Source organism: Morone saxatilis, unplaced genomic scaffold, assembly GCF_004916995.1.
Source record: "Morone saxatilis isolate NCDOM2014 unplaced genomic scaffold, NCSU_SB_2.0 Contig5, whole genome shotgun sequence".
In the NCBI taxonomy this organism is placed as follows: Eukaryota; Metazoa; Chordata; class Actinopteri; family Moronidae; genus Morone; species Morone saxatilis.
Genome location: NW_023340095.1, coordinates 16,014,279 through 16,037,028, shown reverse-complemented (window position 1 = coordinate 16,037,028; position 22,750 = coordinate 16,014,279). Strand labels below are relative to the sequence as shown.

The 22,750-nt window shown below is 41.6% G+C and overlaps 3 protein-coding genes across 4 annotated transcripts in view; all 3 read right to left on the bottom strand.

The window, feature by feature from the left end:
- Positions 1 to 7,213, bottom strand: part of gsk3ba (glycogen synthase kinase 3 beta, genome duplicate a) — a 32,575-nt gene extending 25,362 nt beyond the window's left edge. For both annotated transcript variants that reach the window (XM_035676475.1, XM_035676476.1), the window contains exon 1: positions 6,973 to 7,213. In XM_035676475.1, coding sequence (XP_035532368.1) covers positions 6,973 to 7,060 — 88 coding nt within the window. In that variant the 5' untranslated portion in view covers positions 7,061 to 7,213. The remainder of the gene's footprint in view (positions 1 to 6,972) is intronic.
- Positions 7,214 to 9,993: 2,780 nt separating this feature from the next.
- Positions 9,994 to 22,720, bottom strand: gpr156 (G protein-coupled receptor 156). The gene is made up of 10 exons (XM_035676456.1): positions 22,462 to 22,720; positions 19,840 to 19,992; positions 16,812 to 16,939; positions 16,586 to 16,721; positions 16,391 to 16,501; positions 15,542 to 15,667; positions 15,186 to 15,281; positions 14,253 to 14,489; positions 13,388 to 13,546; positions 9,994 to 12,481 (listed from the first exon to the last, which is right to left on the bottom strand). Exons 2-10 carry the CDS (start codon positions 19,954 to 19,956, stop codon positions 11,102 to 11,104), a joined length of 2,490 nt encoding a protein of 829 aa, XP_035532349.1. The 5' UTR covers positions 19,957 to 19,992; positions 22,462 to 22,720; the 3' UTR covers positions 9,994 to 11,101.
- Positions 17,070 to 19,375, bottom strand: LOC118338975 (zinc-binding protein A33-like). The gene is made up of 2 exons (XM_035676457.1): positions 19,254 to 19,375; positions 17,070 to 18,824 (listed from the first exon to the last, which is right to left on the bottom strand). Exon 2 carries the CDS (start codon positions 18,820 to 18,822, stop codon positions 17,197 to 17,199), a length of 1,626 nt encoding a protein of 541 aa, XP_035532350.1. The 5' UTR covers positions 18,823 to 18,824; positions 19,254 to 19,375; the 3' UTR covers positions 17,070 to 17,196.
- Positions 22,721 to 22,750: the final 30 nt, after the last annotated feature.

The following is a 22,750-nucleotide window of genomic DNA, read 5'->3' as shown; positions in this document are numbered from 1 at the left end:
AGGAAACCTAATTGTTTGAATCAACATTTCAGCACCCAAATGATTTTTTGTCCTTTTTCTAGAAAATCCGTTTTTCTTACACTTGCCCCGCAACGGCATACTGTTTTTGAACAAACTTAGAAGGGTGTTAATTGCAGTCGTTTGTCGCGTTGTGCCCTGTGAGGGTGTTATTAAAGCTTCTAAAGCTTTGAGGTGAAAATCTGCTATGAATAATTAGGTACAAGCGAAATTCACCCAGACTTGGTGATGATCCAAATAAAAAAATGACACATGCATGCACACACTCACAATACACGATTTTTCAACACCCACCTGAAAAACAGAATAACATTTTCTCCTGAAGCAAAGATACCCCTTTGATGTTTGGGCCCAGTCAATCTTTTCTCCCTTACTCAAATAAGCTCAGTGGAAACCATGAGAAAACCGGCTCAAAGAATACCTCAGCGAGCCCCTCACTATATACCTGCTAGTTGGAAAACCACCAAAGACATTCGAGAACACAAACCCCCCAGACCAACTGAGATGTGAATAATAAAGTGTTAAATGTGTAAAGGTGTTTGCTTTTATTCCCAGCTAGATTGAAAGCTATTAAGTTTTTAGCCGTGATGCTTTTTCTCAAAAGCAAAAACCCGTGCTGCCCAACTCTTAATTCATCCTACAGAATATTATTGCCTTTCAAGCATAGTTTTTTGGTTGTCAGAAGTAGCCCAAACAATGGAAATAGAAAAACCCACAATCACAAGATGAACGAGAGAATGAACTCTCAACTCTTTCATTTTTCACGGTTAATATTTCACTCGACGTGATTACTCAACCAAAGAAGTTAGGAAACTACTATAGTATTGTGTCCACCATACCTATGTCATCAGACCTGCAAGGAGCATTATACTGTGCTTGGGTTGATGATAGGTATGGTATGAATGGATGATTATATGTGAGTAATGCAGAAAAGAGGCTAGGGAGGGGTATTTGTTTTGGTGATTGTCGCATGTGCATATATGCAAGAAAAACAATTACATGTGCTTGGCTGATTGTATTTCCAAGCCCCCCATTTTTCGAAGGGCCATATAAATGTAGTAAGAAGAAGCGCATGAGCACTGGTCATATAAATAAATCAAATGTAGTGATGGTCCGACTCTTTTCAATATCCATGGGGATTATCTAGTAGGGAAAGTGAGGGATATCACTTATTGGGACAACAGCCAGAGGTTACCCCCATGAGGTGGCAATTTTTCTTATGCACGAAATGTGGTGTTAAATCAAATTTCTAACACACAACCTTTCACTAACAATCGGTAACATACAACTTTACTAGCGCCTCTAAGGTATGCATTTACACAATTAAAGTGAAGCCGAGACCAAAACTCCCGCCCACAACATTTTCCCCATCCTAGTGCAGATGCCTTAAATGGTTACATTATACATTGTAAAATGAATCAAGTGTGAATATAGGCAAGCAAGCCCAAAGCAGCTCCCCACAATATCTCTGAAAGTGTTAATAACTGTATTTAACCTTTCCTATAGTACTTTCTGATTAATTATCAAGTACACAATGCAAAAAATCACTCATAAATGCAATCCACCATCAAATGCTCACAAACTAAGTAACAAGCGTGTATTGAAGCGGCTTTGTTGTATGTTGAGTAAGCCAAACAGCGGACAACTACGAACATATCATGGATGCACACAACACATACACAATGAGTTGAAAAGCTAAATGAATAAGCATGCTAGCCAAGCTAGGAACATGTAAGCAAAGCTAGTCAGACCCCCTTACACAATCACACAAACGACCATCATCCGCAACAGAACCACACATATCATTTACTACCTCCTATACCCATACAAAAGAGCTACAACGACACACAGTCGACATACACACACAACCAGAGTCACAACAACAACTAACACACATTCGCTATAACCAACACCATCCATTCAATACTCACAATCTTCACAACGCACAATCATACACATCAGAGCGTCACATGCCTTTATCCTAAATGCGAGTAACTTATGGGCAGAATTTCCCGCACTAATGAATTATTACTAACTACGCTAATTCACCAATTAACTAGTCCCGTTATATGCTCATACCTCTATTTAGCTTCTAATGGAACGTTTGAATAATATAAAAAGCAGTGTGCCGTACATATTATGTAGGTCCTTCACCGACAGCGTGAAGTCCAGTTGTATAGTCCCCCGCGTATGAACAACAAACAATCGATCAATACTATAGTAATTATAACACAATTCTGTAACTGTTCGATCAAATTCAAGCTTGCAGTAGGGTCTGAGCCGCTCGGGTACGCCCGCGGTTTCTTATGGATGGATCATTTTTATTACAGGAACAAGAACTTTACGCATGAGGTTTGTAAAAATAGAGAAGACATGATTTGTGGAACTAACAAGCTAGCTATGTTTACCTTAGAAGAGAACTATAAACAGATGGACAAGCTTCCCCATTTTGGACCCTGGCTGGGTTTGTTTTTTGTGGTGCGGAAGCAGTGCACAATTTATACAGTGATGACAATAACATGGGAAGATTGAAATACACATTCCGGAGAACAATTCCAGATCCTATCTAAATGGCACACCGCTAGAAGCAACAAGATATAATGCACATATGATGATTGGTCTAAGCACACGAGCGCGTCATAGGAAAATTTCAAGACAAGTCGTTGGAGTTCCAAACTTTTGCGCTCACAATAGGTAGCGCTTATGTCTATTAAACGAATAACTGTATTTTGATTTCCCACAAAAGTAAACCCTGAGACATGTGTACATACTGTCTCTCTCCGACTATGCAGTCTCCATATCTGTATAAACCCCACATATTATTTGGATCTGATAATTGTGATTTTCTACTTTGCTTCAATATATGTTCGTTCCGTATACTACAATAGACTCAGCTCCTTTCTCCCACCCATTCTATAAAATATTAATCCCAAAGTTTGGAAGAATCTCCCTTGTATATGTAGCGGTACACAGTACTGGTTTATATTCCTGTACACCGCCCAATGCAGAGCCTCTTTATTGAATATGTCTATTCCCATCTGCTTGTTTGAGAGGAGAAAAATCAATGAAGGAGCCTACACACACACCAATTAATGTTTTTTGATCCATGTTTTCAGTTAGTATTGATGTGGCCATTCAGTACAAGCACCTGACAAAGAGTAAGGGAAGAGATGGATCTATTGTTATTGTATATATATAGATGGTGTGTGTAGTATAAAGAAAAGAAAAGACAAAGAAAAGAAGAAGCGAGGACACTGACCCGCAACTTTTATTGGAAAGCACATCGTAGAGAGAGAGCGAGAGCTGGCGCCAGAGCCCAGAGTATCAAGGCACCCATGCAGCCATATCATCGGCCCATAAAATAACACAGGAAGCGAAGCTAGCTCGAGGTTATGTTGTTGTTATATGCCTGTGTATTGTGTGTTTCGTTTGTGTAGGAGGGGGTTAATTAGTGCATGCTTCCTCTTCGCAAACCATAGTAACACAACTGCAAAACAGCCTGCTTCGAAAAATCTGACTAAAAGATGGATCATCAGCCACATACTATTCTAGACACACACACAGAGAGTGACACACCCAGCCAGGGACAGGAGGTGCGAAACAGTGTGTCCTAGCATCTGTGGTGGTGGTTGTTTATTAAGTGATTGTGGAGATTGTTGTTGTGTGTGTGTGGTGTGGTTCTTTAATTTGTTGGTGCTTAAGGGATGATGGTTAGGGAGATTGGGGCATGGGTAGGAGTAAGGATGTGTGTTGGTGTTTTGTTGAATGGTTGGAGGGTTAGATTTGCCAATACTGGACAAAAGAAAAAGAGAACAAACAAAAGTCAGGTGACCATGTGGGTTTATACTAAACCTTCAAGTATCCAAAGTAAAAATTCCCCTGGACACAGCTTTACAGTGGCCTGATTTGTTTACCTTATAAATGAACAAAAATTGATTTAATGGTTTTACAAGTAAAAAGAAAACGATAGGATTTGTTTTTTTTTTTTTTTACAAAAAAAATTACTTTTAACTCATTAAGTCCCAAATAAATTGTTTTTCAATAAAATGTCTGGTTTTCAATTGGAAACTTTTAAATAATAAGACAGTGACCCAAACCCATTATTTTATTAATTGATAAAAATATATTCTGCAAGATTTTAATAAAAAATAAAGAAATGCCTTAAAAACTTTGCAAGGCCTAACATTTTGAGCTGGGAACAAGCATCCCTCAAAAACAAAAATCAGGTCACACGAACAATTGGAAATGAAGTACTTTCGACAGCCGATAATGAAGAAATTTTACAAACGTGGTTTTAATAATCAGTTGCTTTTCTGTTTGCGTTTAAACCCAAATTGTGGAATGATCACACACTGTTTAAAATAGTCTTGAAGTCTAAATAAAGTAACTATGGATTTGTGATTGCCAACGAAGGTTTCCGCTGGTCCGTTTTAAACTTCGGAATAATTGGGCCCCAAAAACTGCTTTATTTTTTATTGTGAACCTTTTAAAGCCTTTAAGAACCAGGAAAGGACAAACGTTTGAAAGTTACAGCAAACAATCATAATTTTGTATCGATAAGCCATTAAAGATTTTTTTAAATTATTTTCAATTTAAATTCATAATATGTTTTCGAGGGTTTTGCCTTTCGCCCGAAACAACATTTTATAGCCAGGGCATCCTCTCAAGAAAAACTGCCAGGTTAAATTCAAATTAATAGATCTTGTTTCTTGTCACAAGAAAATCTTTTTTACCTCCAAGCAAAAAAGTTCAGCGTTCTTTGTAATTAACATTTTGCGATTTTTCGTAAATTTTATTTTTTTTTCCGCCTAATTGTTGCCAAACCCATAAGGTAGTAAAGAAAAAAGATCCCAAAAGTAAAGAACACACAAAACCAACAGTTTGAAACCAGTTCTAGCCCCCTTGGTCCTTTAAAGCTCCTTGTTTGTAAAAAAATTACAGGTTTTGGCGAATGAAATCATTACATTCAAACGTATTGACATGATCATCACAGGGATCGCAACAAGCAAAGTACCTTCCCCCTACGGGGCCGAACCCCCAAACCAAACCTGCTCCGCGTAGAAAGTAATTTATTAAAACACCAAAATTTAATTTGGGCGACTTCCGTTTCAGACTTTTAATGAAATGAAAAATTTAATGATGTATTTGACTTACCAGAAAAAAAAAATGAGTCCTCTTTGGAAAAGAAGAATATATTTTCCAAGGGTTGAAGAAAACCACAAAAGCAAAAACCACTGGTTGGTAAACCTATTTCATGTTTTAAATACGCAAGGTTCAAAAAGCCTCGCATATTGGTTGCTTTAATTTCAGCAACTTTTAAATTTCCTTGGGAAACACCAATTGGGCCAAGAACCTGAAGTCCCTCCTTTTAAATCTTAACAAATTTGCCAAATTAAAAACTTACACTGCCCACAGCAAAATTTCCCATTTGACAGCAAACATAACATGAAACCGGTTACCACACTTGATTTTAGGAAACCACCAATTGCCATAAAACAACCCATGAATCTGGGGCAAAAGAGAAAAAGTAATTCAGATTTTGGGAAAATGAGAAGTGAAATATCCCTGTTGGGGTGTGGTGTGGGCGGCGCAATTGTGGGTGTGTCCCTGTCCACTGAAGTTGGTTTTCCCCTTAGTGGGCCCAAGCCCAGAAAAGAAAAAAGAGCCTCAAAAAAGCCTCCAGGCCTCACCCCACTGACAACAACATCAATGGTCCACGATCCACAGCAACAGAAACACCACCAACATTCCTTAACAGCCTTATTAACAAGCTCCATACACACACAACAACACCACACACAACACTCACCACACAACGATAGAAAAAGGTGTAGCTTACAGTAAAGAACGTCTCCAAGGCAGGACAGTCCATTAGTTTCAATATATTGGAATATCACATTTAAACTTTAATCAACCTTTTGAAGCGTGTTAAGTATCTGCAATCTATTGTAATCTCTCTCTTCTCTCTCTCTTCCTCACTAACAAACACACAACAACAACAACAACACAACAGATAAAAAATGCCCTTAAGATGGCCAAAGTTTGAGAGGAATTTAACAAGAAACATCCATGGAAAGGTGAGTGTGTGTGACAGGCCTGGACATACTAGCAGGATCCATATTAAACAGAAAACAAAAAGTCCCATGGACCAGCGCAGCCGACAAGGCTCCCCTGGTTTCTCAGGTTACGTTTCAGGCCCAGAAAGGTCCATGTGGCTTCCCTCCCACTGCCAAGACCCGTCTAAAAACCTAGCTCCGGCGCGGTGCCACTTAATGACGCAGGAATGTCTCACACACTATCGCGACGCCTGAACTTCGACACGGCACAGGCTACATTGAATCAGTGAACGCCAAGCCTTCTCCAGGAAATCAAACCGTCTACAGTTTTTCGCCCGAGTAAGCACTATGGGCGCACCTTCCCCGCTCCTGACATTTGCGTAAGACCGGCCCTTATCGCTTTAACTTCCGTAGCATACGGTTCCTGCTATGGTAGCAACGCCCGCTTGTGAGCCTATCTTTGCAACCGAAATACAATAACAACAACCGGAAATCTTGGCCGTAAAGGAAGCCGTTGGTTTCTGACCCCTGGACGGCGGGCCAACAACTACCTTCCCTCTGGCCCGGCCGGCCCGGCCCGGCCCGGCCCGGCGCGCGCGCCTGCTGGTCAGGCTGACCCGTCGGGGCGCGCGTCAGAGCCCGGCAGCGGTGTGGTGGGTCTTGTGTGTTGTGTGTGTGGTGTGTGTGTTGTGCCTGCTCTCATCGGCCAATCCAGCAGTGACACAAGAATATATGCAAGGGCTAAGCTATCCAAAAAGCTTAACGTTCGTTGCTCCGCTTCAAACATTGCAGTCCGGTTTAGAGAAGGAGACATAGCGCGCATTGTTAGCCACAGTGGGCTGTGCAGCCAGAGGAAAGGTAGCTACCCTTAGAATTATAGAAGGGGGGGGGTACTTACTGCTGACTTTCATGCTGCCGAAAGCCGAGGGCTGCGGCACTGGTTTGCAGCTCTCCGCGAAGGATGTGGTCCTGGGCCGACCCGACATGATCCGGATCCCTCTTGACTCTCTCTCGACTTGGGGAGACTGTGGCTGTCTAAACGGCGGGGCCGAACCTTCTCATCCACAAAAGGATGACAGTAAATGAATATTACTATAATTCACACAGGAAAAAGACAGGCAGAGAGCGGATCCCCCCCCCCCCCCNNCCTTCACTCTGGTTCGTATCGCCTAATAAAAAACGAGCCTCTCTTTTCCCAGCAGCAGTCAAATCACAGCATCATCGACTCCTTTATATTCCAGGTTTTCTTTTTCTTTTAGCGGGGCTTTGAAGACACCGACTAAAATAGTCATGAATCTGGCCTCTCCCTGTGGCCCCCCGGTTAAAAAACCAAATGCTATTTCTTTGTGGATGCGGAATCGATCTCACACAGATGAAGAAGGGTGAGATCAGGTGTTAAAGAGTGGCGATCCGGTGCGGATCAAATGGAAATGAGGCGTTTTTCTTGACAATTCGGGACACATGCAGTTTCCTCTTCATATCCCGATGTGGAGGCTCAATGATCCGACTGCCATGGCGGCTCCCTCGCTATACCCTAGCCTACAGACCGTCTGACGGAAAATCTGCCAGCTGCCACAGTCTTCTTCAACCAAATTCAGGGGCTTTGCGGTGACTCGAGATCCGCCCTCGTCGCCGTCAGATTGCGGTGTGTCTACCGAGGCCCCCGGGGCAGCGACCTCTCCGGGAAACGACGGTCTTTAAGCTCAGAGTGCGACGGTACTGAATCTCTTTTTTTATTCCTTCCCCATAGGTTTCGGGCTCGCTGTCTTTGTCGCTGCGCACGCTAGCTGCGCAGTTTCCGTAAAGGGTTACAAGGATGGCTCGCGGTCGGGGAGCGAGGTTCACGCCGTCGACGTAACCCGCGAGGGAGAATAGGAAAACTGTGAACGCGTAAACGGCGAATCTGGGGTGGCCGAGTTAGCCAATCACAGAGGGTATCCTTCAGAAATGGGCGTTGACCGGGCGCTTCTGGTCCAATGAGAGCGGCGCTCTTGAGCACCACATGGCATAATTTGCCTGGCACCGCCCTCGCGACTTCAAAGGCTTTTCCCCATGCCGCGACAGGGACAATGGGCGGGTCCGCCTCCCAGGATTGATGAGTATGTCGGCCAATGGGGGTCCTGCATCCGACTGTCAGTTCAAACGGACCCAGCTGTCACGGAGCACCGGTGGTCATGCAGCACTGTTGCCATGTTAGTCACAAAAGCCCATCCTCTCGTTTCTCTTCCACACCTTTTCATACGCTCAGCCCTCTGGCACATACATTTAACTACTGTCATAATGCTTAGTAATTGTGTGTGTGTGTGTGTGTGTGTGTGTGTGTGTGTGCATGGCTGCCTTGTCATGGCAACACTTCATTCAGGTTATTTTCACCTCTATCCTTATATGGTAGCCTTATACTTTCTAGAAAGGTTATAAAGGATTTATATGTTGTGACTAATTGCTTTATTAATGGTAGGCTAAATAAATCATTTATGCTTATGCTTTGTTTTTCCCCTCTTTAAGTGTATGCACATCACCATATCACTCCCTTTGCACTACCATCAGCCCCACTACTACCAACTTCTAGTGATATAATACAGTTATACTGTACATATTGTATATATACATACATGTATATACATTGTATAGGCTATATACATTTCCTTTGTAAACTAAAGAGCACATTCTTCTTTTTGGTGCTACCGGAGTGTTTTTTTTAATTAAACTACCTTGTTCTATTTTTTATTTTTACGTAATATCTTTGAGTTATTTGCACGTTATGTGTGTGTATCATGGCATTATTTCACTGTCCATTCCTGTATTGTGTGACAATAAAGCTGAACCTTGATTGTAGGTACTAACACATTTTGGGTCGCAATGTTGTAAAAACCCATTTTGTTGTTTTGTTAATAGCAAAGTTGTCTGGTCCACATCCTCTGCAGCCGTTTTTGCGAGGTGGTTATACTGTACAATTAGTCAAAGGATTTTTCACAATCTGGCAACCCAAAAATGTTTAACTGAACAACAAAGTATTAGTAAATGATTTATTAACCATTAATAAAGCCATTAGTTACAACTTTTAACCCCATTATAAAAGATTACTTATTAGAAAGTGCTATCCTTTATGCTTCTCCAGTGACCTAAAACCACTTGAGGTGAGGCCTGCAGAACTAATCTCCGTCTGTTATTTATTTTCTGATAAAGGTTTAAGGATGTAGTGGATAGCCATGGACTAATGTGTTATTTTGAGAAATAAATATATGTATGATTAACTGACAACTATTTTTAATGCAGAATTCCTCAATATGTCAGTAATTTCCAGCTTGAACAGAATGCAGGTCACTTGTCTTGGCTATGCAGAAGAGTCTTTCCTCCTGCAGAGTGATGCTGGTATTCTGTCTTTTGTGTGGTTTATTTATACTCTGCTATGCTCTATATCAAAGGGAATTTCTCCCAGGCTGCCCCTCCATGGTCCATATGCAGAACAGAGAGCAGAAGCATCCAAAAGCAGGCAGCAGAGCAGAAGTAATGTGAGACACTGTTTTTTCCCTTCATATAGCAACACCTCCTCCGGCAAACACACATTTTCCCATTAGCAGAAGAAAAAATATACACAGAGACGAGATAGTGGGAGAGAGAGAGTGGGAGAGAGGGAGAGAGAGGCCAAGACAGGAAAGAGAAGCATAAAAAAGGAGGAGAGTGTACAGTGTTTTTGTCTGTGTTGCAGGAATGTGGTGAAATACTCCTGAATATACTCAACTATCTCTTCTAGTCATGATTAAAGTCACATGACATGGAAGCTGGAAATTATTCTAATTCTGGGAAGATGTCAGGCAAAAGTGGTCAATTGCCCCATAAAGTAGCAATATGCAAGTACCACATTTAGATGGCATTATGCACAACTAAAATACAATTAAAAACTGAAAGAAAGTAAAACCTGTGTCAAAATCTACTTTTAATATTTGAGTTAGTATTATGATTACATGCCGAATATCCAAAATCATAACAAACTAACTGACATACAGATAAAACTTGGGGCCAGATAGTGTTTTAGGATATAAATACTGGTTAGTTTGCAGCACTCTCTGCACACACCGGGGGTATGTGAGTGTGGAGGCTTAATAGGGGCTAATTTTTGCCCAGTGGCCCCCTAGTAGGTTAATCCAGGCCTACATCAAGCCAGTGGTTTATACACCTTCTGTCTGGCTGTTCATGTGGTGCTTTACAGTATGAAACAGGAGAAGATGCAGAATGAACACAAAGTGGTTGTGGACCACTTCGTGGTGTGGATTTTCTTTTGAAAAACAAAAAATCAAAGGGCAGCAGGGCACACTCACACTCACAAATGACATACACTCCAGATAACCATGACCTTTGCACATTAAATACTCTCAATAAAAAAATCAAGAGTAGTAAAAGTGACAGCAGTGAGCTGCTCTGGCAGTGTGTGCGTGGTGTCTCATAATCCGGCTTTAAACTGGAAGCATCTGACAACAAATAAAGAGCATTGTCTACACTATGTAGGAGATTTAAACAAACTCAAACACAACAAAATGCAGACATACAATAAAATGGAAGAGCAACATTTTAAGGAATGTTTTTGACAATATATAACAGTATAAAGGAGACAGAAAGTAATTCTGTACAACAAAACATCCACTAATAAATAATAAAATAAATACAGCATTTGCACAATTCTGACAGCAGAAACATACAAATAATGTCATAAGTAATATCAAAAAGGAAACTGCATTGTGTTTCTGAGCTACAAAAGTTTTCACAAGTCTAATAGTCTCACGAATAAAAGACACACTCCGTCCCACAATTCAAAATTCAAGAATACTAATGGTCTTTTGAGGCAGAATGCAAAACACATTCCTATTGAAGGCTACAGTCAAATTATCTCCCATTGTAGATGCACATTAGCTTCAAGCGCAGTCAAGTCTGTGCCTGCTTTATCCTCACAGCTAACTGGACTGTATTTCTTAGGACATGAATACAAGTGGTGGAAATGGATGAACATGTAAAGTGCGGTAAACCTGTGCTCATACAAAGGTGGGTTTGATGTCTTCTTTGAATACCACAGGGTGTGGGGAGCGGTACATGCTGGTGTAGCCTTCGTACTCGCTGTCAGAGGAGTCTGAGGAGCTGTCTGAGGACAGGAGAGAGCCTTGTTGCAGACAGGAGTCACAGTAGGGACGGTGGTAGTAACAGTAGTCTGTTGAGCTGCTAGAATCAGAGTCCCAGGACCCACAGGAGTCCCTAATGTGTCTGTGGCGCTTCTCATTGTCACCACCAGCTCCCACGTCAGGTGGAGCTGTGTGATTGTGTTCTGCACAGGGCAAGACTGAACGTCTGTGGGACCTTGAAACACACCTCCGACATTTTCTTATCACTTCATTCCCTTCCGCATCCTCCTCCTCCCCCAGCTCAAGGTCAGTGTTGTGACCTTGGAGTAGGGTACCATCCACAATGACCCCATCTGGACCCCTGCCTGCATTTTGGTGTTCACATTTGTCCCTTATTCTCCCACAACCGGCGGCCGCTGAACCTGTGTAGAAGCAGGCCAAACCTCTTCTGGAGGAGTGAAAGGGCGGCCGACGTTTCCTCATCGTATAAGGGGAGATGCTGGGGTAGCGGAAGAGAACGGGTGGATGAGGGGAGTGTGGTGTCCGCAGGGAGAGAGGGGAAAGTGCGGAGACTTCACTAAATTTTAGCTGAGAAGGCGTTCTGGACGTCTGACCGGGAGATCGAAGCGTGGTTTCCATGACTGCATCCAAACTCAGCTCCTGGAGGATCTCCTGCAACTGCTCGCTGCTAACAAATCCAGTCGGTCTGGCATTTGGTCCCAGATGGGATGTTAGGCCTCTCTGATTGTTGAAAGTTTCAACTTCAGAGGGATTTAACCGTCTACGGGATTGTATGGAAGTAACAAAGTGAACTGTCTCTTCTGCTGTCCTGAGCAAGCCATGGGACTGGGGGGACAAGGGCTGTTTGTGGTCCTCCCCTGTTATGGACTCAGCTGTGTCCCTAGGGCCAGCGTTAGAGACACCTCTCTGGTTTTCACCTGCATAAATATCATCGGGGAGAGGAGGTGAAACAGCGTTAGTGGTTGAGGAGTTTGGAGCAGAGGTTGGCTCAGAGGACAGTGTAACGGCAGATGATGAAGCAGCAGCAGCAGCAGCAGTAAGGTGAGGGGAGAGATTTGGTAAAAATTGGGATTTAGTGTCTCTCTGAGGTAGAGAAGAATAAGAGAGACCGTCAGACTGAAGCTCTGTGGTCTGAGTGCTGGAGGAGTTGAGGTTGGTGTTGGAGGAGTCCATGTCCTGGTCCTCGGGGGCCGGCTGGCTGGCTGACATGAGTCGCAGGAGTTTGTCCTTGGCGTTGCTCACCTGCTCCTGCAGACTGTCGATGACAGCGTTCTTCTGAAAATTGTCATCAAAAACAGAAGCTTAGATATTTTGAGACATACATAGAAAATGTTAGAAAAATAAATGATTAAAATAGTTTAGACACAGCAATCTATTGCCTTTTGATGATTTAAATCAACAGAAATATGGAAGGGAAGTTCTGGGAGAAGGTTGTCAACATATTGTCAAACAGCTGGTGTCAATTAGTTAATGAGAAACTAGATCTGTCTTGTTTCAGCTAAACCTTTCTTGTAATACATATGTGTGTTTATAGTTCTGTATATTGTGTATTTCCACCTGTACAGTCCTTATCACCTAATTTTGAAACATTATTTCTTTGTTTAGTTGGACTCCAGATTAATGTGCGATTCAGTATGCCTGCCCTTGAGACTGCTGTAAATTGTTTTTGTGTATAATACATGAGATTCAGTGACCAAGTAATTTATGTAGATAAGGAATAAAAGGTGTCCAATAACCCTCACCCTAACTCTCATGGAACACAACAAGTAAAAATAGTTTCCAATTAGTAATACAAGAGTAGGTCAGTCCATTGAAGCCATAATATAACTTGATAAGCAAAAAAATCCACAGTGTCGAAAGCTTTGATAAATCCAAAAATATACCCAAAGCATATTCATTATTTGTTAAAGCAGTATAAATGTGAAATTTTTCTACTCACATGTGGATATGCAATTATGTTATTTACTTAGTTTTAATCAATTAAAAAAACTGTTTTAGCAGAAGGCTAAAAGTAAAAAAAAACAAGCTCTGTTATTGCTAACTATTCAGGAATAACATTAAGGAGAAGGGTAAAACACAGGTCTGCACCATAACATTATGAGAAGTCCTGTGTTCACATAAATTCTAATTAATATATTTTCTTATTGAATGGTAGAATTTGTGAAAAAAACAATGCAGTACCTCATTAATGAGTTTTTTCATGGAGCTGTTCTCCCCCAGCAGGTAGTAGATCTCATCCTGGCTGTACACCGAGGGCTGGCTCTTACTGGGGCTGCTGAAATACTTGGCCATCTGACTTGGGTTGTTCTGATCCTCTTCAAACTGCCGCCACTGGGTCAGCTGAATGGTGGCGAGTGTAAAATAAATGCACAATACATTACACCAAGTTTCAGCTGAAGACACCTTACCCACCCTAGTAGTAAATGTTACCGGGACCGTTTGACACAGGATCTTCTGACCAGGTGTATTTGAACGTATTGCTCACTGTTCAAATATATCCCCACTTTCCACTGGAGACGCATTCCTTTTTTGTAACATAAACCCACTGCCAGACACTTGGAGAGTCATAAACCTGTTTGCAACAGCCTACGTAATTTTGAGTCATAAACACCTTCTGTATGAGTCACACTCCACTGATAGACATGGCAAACTGATACGCATATGGAAAATAGAAGTGTGGGCACCACAATCACTCATAGAATTTACTACTTTTGTCAAAACAAAAAGAGAGTCATTCAAGCATCTCTCATTCATGTGTCTGTCTGTCATACATCTCTGTACCTACAGTTTCTGCCTGTCTGGTTGACTGTTTTTAATGCTGGTTTCCAGACAGAGTCCAATGATTTGATGACAGTCCTGTCTAAAAAGTAAACCCACTCTCCATAGTGGTTGTTCTGCTTGAGAGATACTACAAAAGTGTCATCACCAGAAATAAAGAGATTTTTTCCAAGGTTAAAGAAGAAATCCTGCACTTTCTCCAAAACTTGCAACTAGAAACTTTTTTTCATACATCTTGTTTGTGTATTTTGAGTTGTTTTATTCTTACCTGAGGCACAAACAACAGGCAGTTTGTAGCCAGTGTGCAGATGAAAATGGCTCCAGCGACAGTGCTGTAGACCAGGTTGGGCCAGGCCTGCAGGAAGATGGATACAGGAACAGCCACAGCCGAGGAGAGGGTGACCAAAGTGACGACTGTTATGATGGTTGGAGACTGGTTGACTGGAGGGTGGCTGACATTGCTTGTAAGCCCTGCTAGATAAGTCCCATAGAGAAGAAGACAACCCTACAGACAAAGCACAAAAAATCCATCTTTTTGTGGAACTGAAAATATTGTGTTCAGTTAGTCTCTAGACTATGACATTAAGTAACGGCCCTCTTTGTCAGAACTGTACGCAGTAGTAATAGAGGATTGTAAAGGCCCTGTCCCCTTTAGTCTTGAGGCAAGACTTAGGAACAACCAGCAGATTCGTGCAAGAGGATCTGAGGCTGCGCTCTGGCTCATTGGGGAAGCAGTTAAACCACAAAGTAATTAGTAAAATCTTAAAATCAATTCTAAAACCTACTGCTAAGCTGTGAAGACCTTGTCTCTTGTCTTCTTGTTAGCTGCATTTTGTCCTTGCCGAAGGCGTGAGATTGTTTTTTGGCTCAACCCTGAACACAATGAATTACATTGATCTAACTGAGATTAAATAAAAGTATTTATGACCTTCTTGAAATCAAGGCAAGGGAGGAAAAACCTGCATAGAGCTACTCCTCACATGATAAAAACATGACTGAACAACTTGTGTTACATATTCAAATACAAGGTCACTGTCAAATATAATAATTATATTTTATTATATTATTTCTATGTTGAAACTAGTACTAGAAGTACTTCTGCATAAAGAGGAAATATTATATAAAATGTAAATCAACCAATCATATCACCATAACCATGAAAGCAGTCGTTCTACATTTCAATAGAAGAAAGGTTACTTACCTTCTGAACAGCAATGATGATAACCCACAGATCCGAGTATACAGACGCACAGGTGTCCAGCTGAGTCAAAGAGTAGGAAATGTCTCTCTCCACCACCTAGATCAGGAAAAATCCTCTAGTATCAGTAAGGTGAAACCAGAATAAAGTTTGCTATGCCACCAACTTATCTATAATTAATTACATTATGTAGGAGAATGAGGGAGTGTGTGCTTTTGCAGTCACAAAATCCAACTTGCTTGCAATATCATACAAGTGGTATGTGTCATAATCCTGACATTGTTCTGTAATCAAACAAAGTCTTAACTTGTTTTACAACTTGCTTTTCAGACAAAAACAAAATCACTATTTAATTCTACCTTGACAACAGCACCGACAGATCTTGTACACCTGATGGGGTCTGAGAGGTTCCAGGCGGTGAGAACCAGCATGTCCACCAGGATCAAAAGAGCCACCATGCCCATCAGCTGGATGTCTCGGATGATCTGAGACAGAAAGTCACCAATCACATCAAAGTCATACAGTTACAAAATGATCATGTATCTGTGTTACATTAGCCAGACAACAGTTGGGGGATACTGGAAGTCTCTTTTTGAAGTGATACATAAAAGGAAGTTATACAACAAACTAAAAAGCTCACAAACAGCATTAATGAAGACTTAACAATCATCTAAATTTGTAAATCCTCAAAATTCATAAAGAGACATTGCATTTGGATCATATTCTTTTATATAACAGCACTAGTTAGTGAGGTTATAACAAAAATGTCCATAAATCCTTAACTGAAAATTCAACTGAAATTTCTTTCTTTGTTATTTTCTTTATTGCATTATTTCTAGATGTCTTGCTCACTGCACAAACAACCAAGACCAAAATGTAAGTAAAGGATAATTAAATTTTCATTTAGGAACTATGCATAATACATGTCGACTAAGGAAGCTTTGAAAATCAGCAATAAAAAAAGAGATCTCATCCCTTGGCCTGAAAATGTCTGTCATGCATCATCATCTGCTGTTTTTACTCAAATATTATCCATCTCAAAACAATTCTGTGTAAAATACCAGCTGCAATTTAAGACAGTTCATCATACAAACATGTAAAACTAGCCTCTGATAACCTATTTAGAATGTAATTAATGCATCCTGGAGCGACTGGATAACAAAAATAAACACAAAACAAGGTTGTTAATGCTGGTGGAGCGTGCTTACCACTCTCTTGTCAGGCACTCGCTGGGTGAACACTCTGTACAGTCTCCATGTCTTCCCCAAAATTGGGCCAAACACCAGGGTACTACCGACACACAGAGTCCACATCCGAGCCTGTAGGAGAGAGAACCACATAATTATCTAACACTGATTTATTCAACAATATAATGGAGCACTAAGGGAGACTGTGGGGCTTACTTGTAGCACAGCTGTAGACGCTCCACCTTGTGAGTGTGTTTGTTCGCCGACGGCAAATAGGAAGGCACTGCTGTAGGTGAGGACACTTCCAAAGAGAGTCAGGACATTCAGGTTGGGACTGGACATCTTCACTATCCTGAGAGTACAATACATGCAAACAACTGATCAATTCATTTCTGTAAATATATCTTGAATTTTTCCGTGTGTGTTAAACTTTGTAGTCTACCTGTTGTTTTTGAAGCGTAGGGTGAAGAGGAGGAAGCAGAAAGCCAGCAGGATGCCACAGGAGAGCAGCGTCCACACCACAGCGCTTAACACCGGCGAGAGAGACCGCGTAGGGAGCTCCACCGCTATCTGCACACACACATGCACATGCAAACCCCTTAAAATCAAGCTTAAAATAGTACAGATGTAGCTCATACAAATGTGCATTATTCAATTTTATGTGTACTAAACTCTCCAAAAAAAAAACCAAGTACACGGGTTACAGATGATTAAACAAACTTTATTCAAGCAAACAGAGCAACAAACATCCTGCTAGACCTTTGCTACCTTTAACTGGAAAATATAAAATGATAAAATAGTTCAAGCAACAGGAAATCTGTCAGATTTTAGACAGGCAAGATGATAACAGGAGCAGAGTTGACCCCGCAATGATTACGCCGGGGGTTAAAGTACGGGAAAAGTCTTTCATTGAATGAGTATCCAGTGAATGAATAGATATGAGAGGCAGCATCCACGTTATAAAAAGAAACCTGCCCCCACTCCAGATCCACATACACCCCGACTCGCTGGGGCTTTTCCACCAGAGGCACACAGATAGGAGTGCTGCTGAGGGCCCAGTAGCTCTTGTTCTTTCTCATCCCCAGGGCCCAGTAGCCTCTTTCCGGGTTTAATATATTCCCTCCTTTTCTGTTGGCGGACTCAAGACCAACACCAATATCCCACTCTGTCTTCCCTTTCACCTGGACCTCATAGTAGAACCTGCCAGAGGAGAAACCCTCCTTTCCCAAAACGCTGATACCGGGGTAGAATCTCTCTGGGTTGTCAGGGAGGCTTAGTGCTATATCGCCATGATAGACCTGTTTCTTGTTTTCAGACAGCACCAGTTTGGGATGAGCTGTATCAGGGTCCAGAGTCACATCTACAGCATACTGCCGAGCCCTCTGAAACTCGGTCTCACATAGCCTCTTCACCTCAGCCGTTACTGTCTCCTCCAACTGACACGCTGTTCTCCTAATTGCTCTCCTCACCGTGCCCACGTATACAGCACTCTCCACGCAGGTGTCAGACCAGTCTTTGGTGGCTGGCAGTGACGAGAAAGCTGGAAAGCTCCGGAGAAGGTAGAGGTCATCTTCGGAGTGTGAGAGCTGTTCCAGTTCAGCATTTCTCCGCCTCAGCTTGTCAATTTCCCGCTCCAACTCCACGATGAGTCCGCTGGCCTTGCTTTCAACTTGCCTCTGCTTTTCCCCGATCACCTCCACCAATTCGGCTTTGCCTCTCTGGATAAAGTGGAGCAGTTTGTTAAAGACTTGCAAACTCTCCTCCATCTCTATTTTTGTGTTTCCTCTGCTAAGCTCAACGGTTCGATTGATTTCGCTAATTTTCTGCAGTCGGCCACGGATCATATCTTCCACCTCTGCATTCATCCTTGTTATACGAGCTCTCCTGTCTCTGCTCTCATCCTCTATGGGTACAGTGTGATGAGCACTGTGGTCTTTCTTAATGCAGATCTGACACACATACGTCTGGTCAGTGTTACAGAATAGATCCAGGAGTTTCTCGTGCTTCTTACACACTCTGTCATGCATGTTCATCATGGGATTGATCAAGTGGTGTTTCTTGAAGGTGCCTAGAACATGATGAGGCTCCAGGTGAGTCTCACAGAAGGAGGCCAAACAGTCAAGACAGGATTTAAGAGCCTTGACTCTTTTTCCAACACACACATCACATGAAACTTCTCCTTTATGCCCCAAATTTGCTTCTTTCTTTTCCAATGACTTCTTGAACTGAGACGCCACCTCAGATATGAAAGTATTAACTTTGAGCTCAGGCCTCCTGTAGAATTTGTGCTTGCACATGGGGCACTGTGACAGATTAGCACTCTGCCAGTATCCTTGTATGCAGTCCTTGCAAAAGTTGTGCCCACAAGGAGTGGAGACTGGTTGGTTGAACAAATCCAGACAGATGGGGCACAGAAGCTGCTCCTCAGACAGCACACTGCCAGTGGTAGCCATATCTGGGAACACATTCAGAAAGAAAATCAGGTGGGATTTTATAGAATAAATTGGCTTCGACCCTTGTATTTCTTTTCTTTACACTGTACCATTAGGTTTAGAAACAGTTGTGCCTGGTGAGCTATCTGTGTCCACAAATAGTAACAAATGCATGGTATTACATTTCACAGGATATTTAATTTTAGCTTAACAGTTGTCATGCCTACAGAGTTCAACAGACAATAAATAATGAAAAGGAACTGTTAGGAAATTCAAATAAATTAAAAAAGAATATTAAAATACACTCATTGTCACATAACTATTACCATAACAAAGCATTCACAGTGCCACACACTGTGCCTTTCCCCTTAAGTAATAATTCTGAACTTTTAGACTGATGCATGCATAAATTAACATCATAAAGCATGAAATAAATGTAAGAGAAAACTCACCTCGCTTCTTTGTGGTGTAGCATGTAGAGTAAATGAGTCTGTAGGAGAGTGTTTGTGTTCCCTGACACAGTGTCTCTACTACTTTAGTTTCTATTTGGGAAGTCTCATTAGACTTTCTTGTGCCCGCCCCTCTTCTCTTAAAGGCACCAGGGACTGAGACGATACTAAACATAGCTTCACTAGTCCACCAGCATTACCTTTAAAGTTCTCTACTATTGAACTGCTTTCTCAAGTGGTAAACAAAAAAAACATTGTATTTGCATGGGTGTTTTCTGAGATGCAAAACAGAAATCCACTAAACTCTAAGACATAGGACCAAGTTCAGCAATGGCAGTAAGTGGGTTGACAAACAAAAAAAGCAACCAATAACTTTAAAAGTAATTCTTGAATGCAAATCATACGGTATAAAAAATAACAGACTACATATTCAATTTAAATGTCTAGATGTAGAATATAGACTATACTATATAGGTTTTATCTTTTAACCTATTATATATTTATTTTTATATATATAGGCTGCAATTGTTGGATTTGCATATTTAGAGCATTTGGGTCTGTGTTTGTGTCTGTGTTTGTGTGTGATTACCGTGCTGAGGCCACATAGTCTCTGCAGAATATTGAGGCCCTCCTGCCTGTTGACTCCTGAGTGGATGAAGCAGAGTGGGGAATCACACTGGGAGCTGCAGTTCAGCTCAGGCTCCATGACTGACCTCAGTCTGTCCAATTTCACACACACATCCTGATGAACAAACAGATGACATGACGTATTTTATTAGATATGATTTTACTCTTTGTAAAAATTGACCTATAACCAGTCAGAAGGCAAACCCATAACACTGCACCTACATCTCAAAAGTGAGAGCACCCACTGATCTCCAAAACAGAGATCACTGGAGACCAGTGAGACACATTTTATGTTTATTCCTGCTTCTATTTCCAAGTCTATAATTCACTAACTAGTTGTAAGGCTTGTAGCCACCACAGTGTGGTGCTCTGACAGAAACGTCTGAGAGGAGGAGAGATGGGAACATAAATGTGAATTTGCACTACACTGATATTACACCAAGGAAAAAGCTTTAGATCATAAGCACAAATAAACCCGGTAGACACTAAGGTTAGGATGAAACTAGAAAAAAATTCCCAAATAAACCACAAAACAAAGATACTAGGACTCTGCCTGTGCGACAGGAAGCCTGTGTGTTTCTGCTTATCCTAAATTTCCACTAGCACTCTGTTATCGTTGAGTTAAACCAGCCGACACAGGATCACACATCTGTGCACAAGGCGAAAGACAGAGCAAAACAAAAGAAAATGTTGCAATATACCAACCCGTTTGCAGTCTCACAGAGGGCCACATAATCTACAGTCAGCATGGTAATTAAAGGCAACTGAGACTGAAGACGTAAACTTATCACTACTGTTTGTCGCTCTTGCCACAGGCATTTTTATGAGGCTACCTTTGTTGCACTGACATGTTGCAGGTTTAATTATGTGGCATGGTATCACCTGATACTCTGAGCTGTAACTAGTACAGACTCAAGAGTCTGTTCGTTGTTAATGCTGCAGTGACTCAGCTACGTGTTGGTGAGACAACGTATGACCCCTTGTATCGATACAAACTGGCAGACAGGTGAGTGTTTACATGAGTAGCATGTTATTAGACAACACGTCTCGTCATTGTCTGTAGAATGACGAAGATTTGGCTCTGGGATAGAAAGAGCAATCAAAACAGAACAGTGTGGGAAGTATGTGGTAAAAAGCTAAACTACATGGCAATCCAACCAACATGATACATTTGAAAGATTTCCTAGGTGTACGCTATTAATTGAAACCCACAGTGACCCATTTTCAGAAATTAATGGTGTCAACAGAACAATGAAGCCCACTGGGCAGCATATCTGGGAAATGTCTGGAGTTCCTGTCCATGTCCTTAATTTCGTCACTTTCCAAGTTTAGATCACAGTTCTGCTGCTTCCTGCAGGAAAAGCCGACAGAGAGAGGCATTTCCGCCAGTTTTTCAAAAACTAGCCTCCGTGGGTTTTAGTTTGGGAGAAAACCCGCCACCCTGCAGAGGTCAACAAAGGTCGGCCAACATCCAGCCATGGGGGTCACTGTGTAAGCAACAAGAGCAGGGCCCTTCCCCAGGCTGAGTTCGGTTTTATGGACATGTTTTGACAGTTCAGAATAGTCATGAGGAGTGTCTTTTGAAGTCCTGAAGGCTAAACCGCAAGTAATAGGCCTACCTGAGCTACCTGTAGCCTTGGATATCTTACTTAAATGTAGGGCGGGCCTAACCTGTATGAAGCATAGCTTTCACTTGCACACTTGCCCCTGGGCCTCTCTTTGAGTCCCAGTTTCATTTTTCTTTTCTAATTTATTAAAGCTATTTTTTATAACTATCCAGAATATTTCAGTCAATGTGTGACAGGCCTCTGGGCGCTGAGTTTTACATGGCCTTTACCACAAAACTACTTATTTAGAAAAATGGAGTAAAGCCTGTTCATTGTACTGTCAATCTCTGTGTTTCTCTTTTAAGATTAGAGTAGGGTAACCACGGGCGCTGCCAGATGTAGGCTAAAGCACGGTTCAGGGGCCAATATTGAAACATTCCTCGTCAGCCACTAATCCGTTTATAAATGTATTCTTTAAGCTGAGTTAGAATGCAATTACTGGCAATGAAATCCCGCCTCTGGCCTGGCGCAAGTCATTTCTGGGCATTTTACAACCTGGTTATACAGTCTAAAATTAGTCACCCCAATTTGTCAATGTATATAACCATGTGACCACTTCAAGCAAGACCCCTGACGAAATGTCACAGTAATTTTTATTGTTCATAAAATATGACCTAATTGTTAACAAATGAGAAAATACACGTTATTGAGGATATAGGAACAATAAAGACTCATTTTAAAGGAAGATCATACTATAATATGTTATATTGTAATCTTAATAACGTTATGAAGCATTAAATTATGACATATCTATATAATATATTTATATATATATTTCAGCAGCGGATCAACTGTTAATTTAAGACACTGTCTGGTGAGAGAGATGCGTAAAAACGCGCTCACTCACGGCTGCATCAGAGCAGTTGCACGGTAAAACAGCAAACTCCTCGGTCAAACTGCTTCGGAGGAAATTAACAACTAGACCAGTGAAGGAAGAAAGAAAAGAAACCACAAAAGGAAAATGTAAAAGAGCCAACCTCGGTCCCCAAAGCGCATGGAGGATCCCGTCTCCTCGTCCCGCTCCAGGCTCCATCGCGCAAGACTCAGAAACGTAGTAGTAAAAGTTGAAAATGAATGACTGGGTAATATTTTATATAACATAGCTACAAAGGTCCCATAGCTGCAGACTTGTAATGAATCCCACGACTTAATCAAAGTGTCAGCCCACAGCCCGAGAGGATCCTGTCACTCAGGAAAAGTTCACCAGACTGCCGGAGTTTTCATTTGAGCATTGAGGAAGGGAGGCGTGTGTGTGCGTGTGTGTGT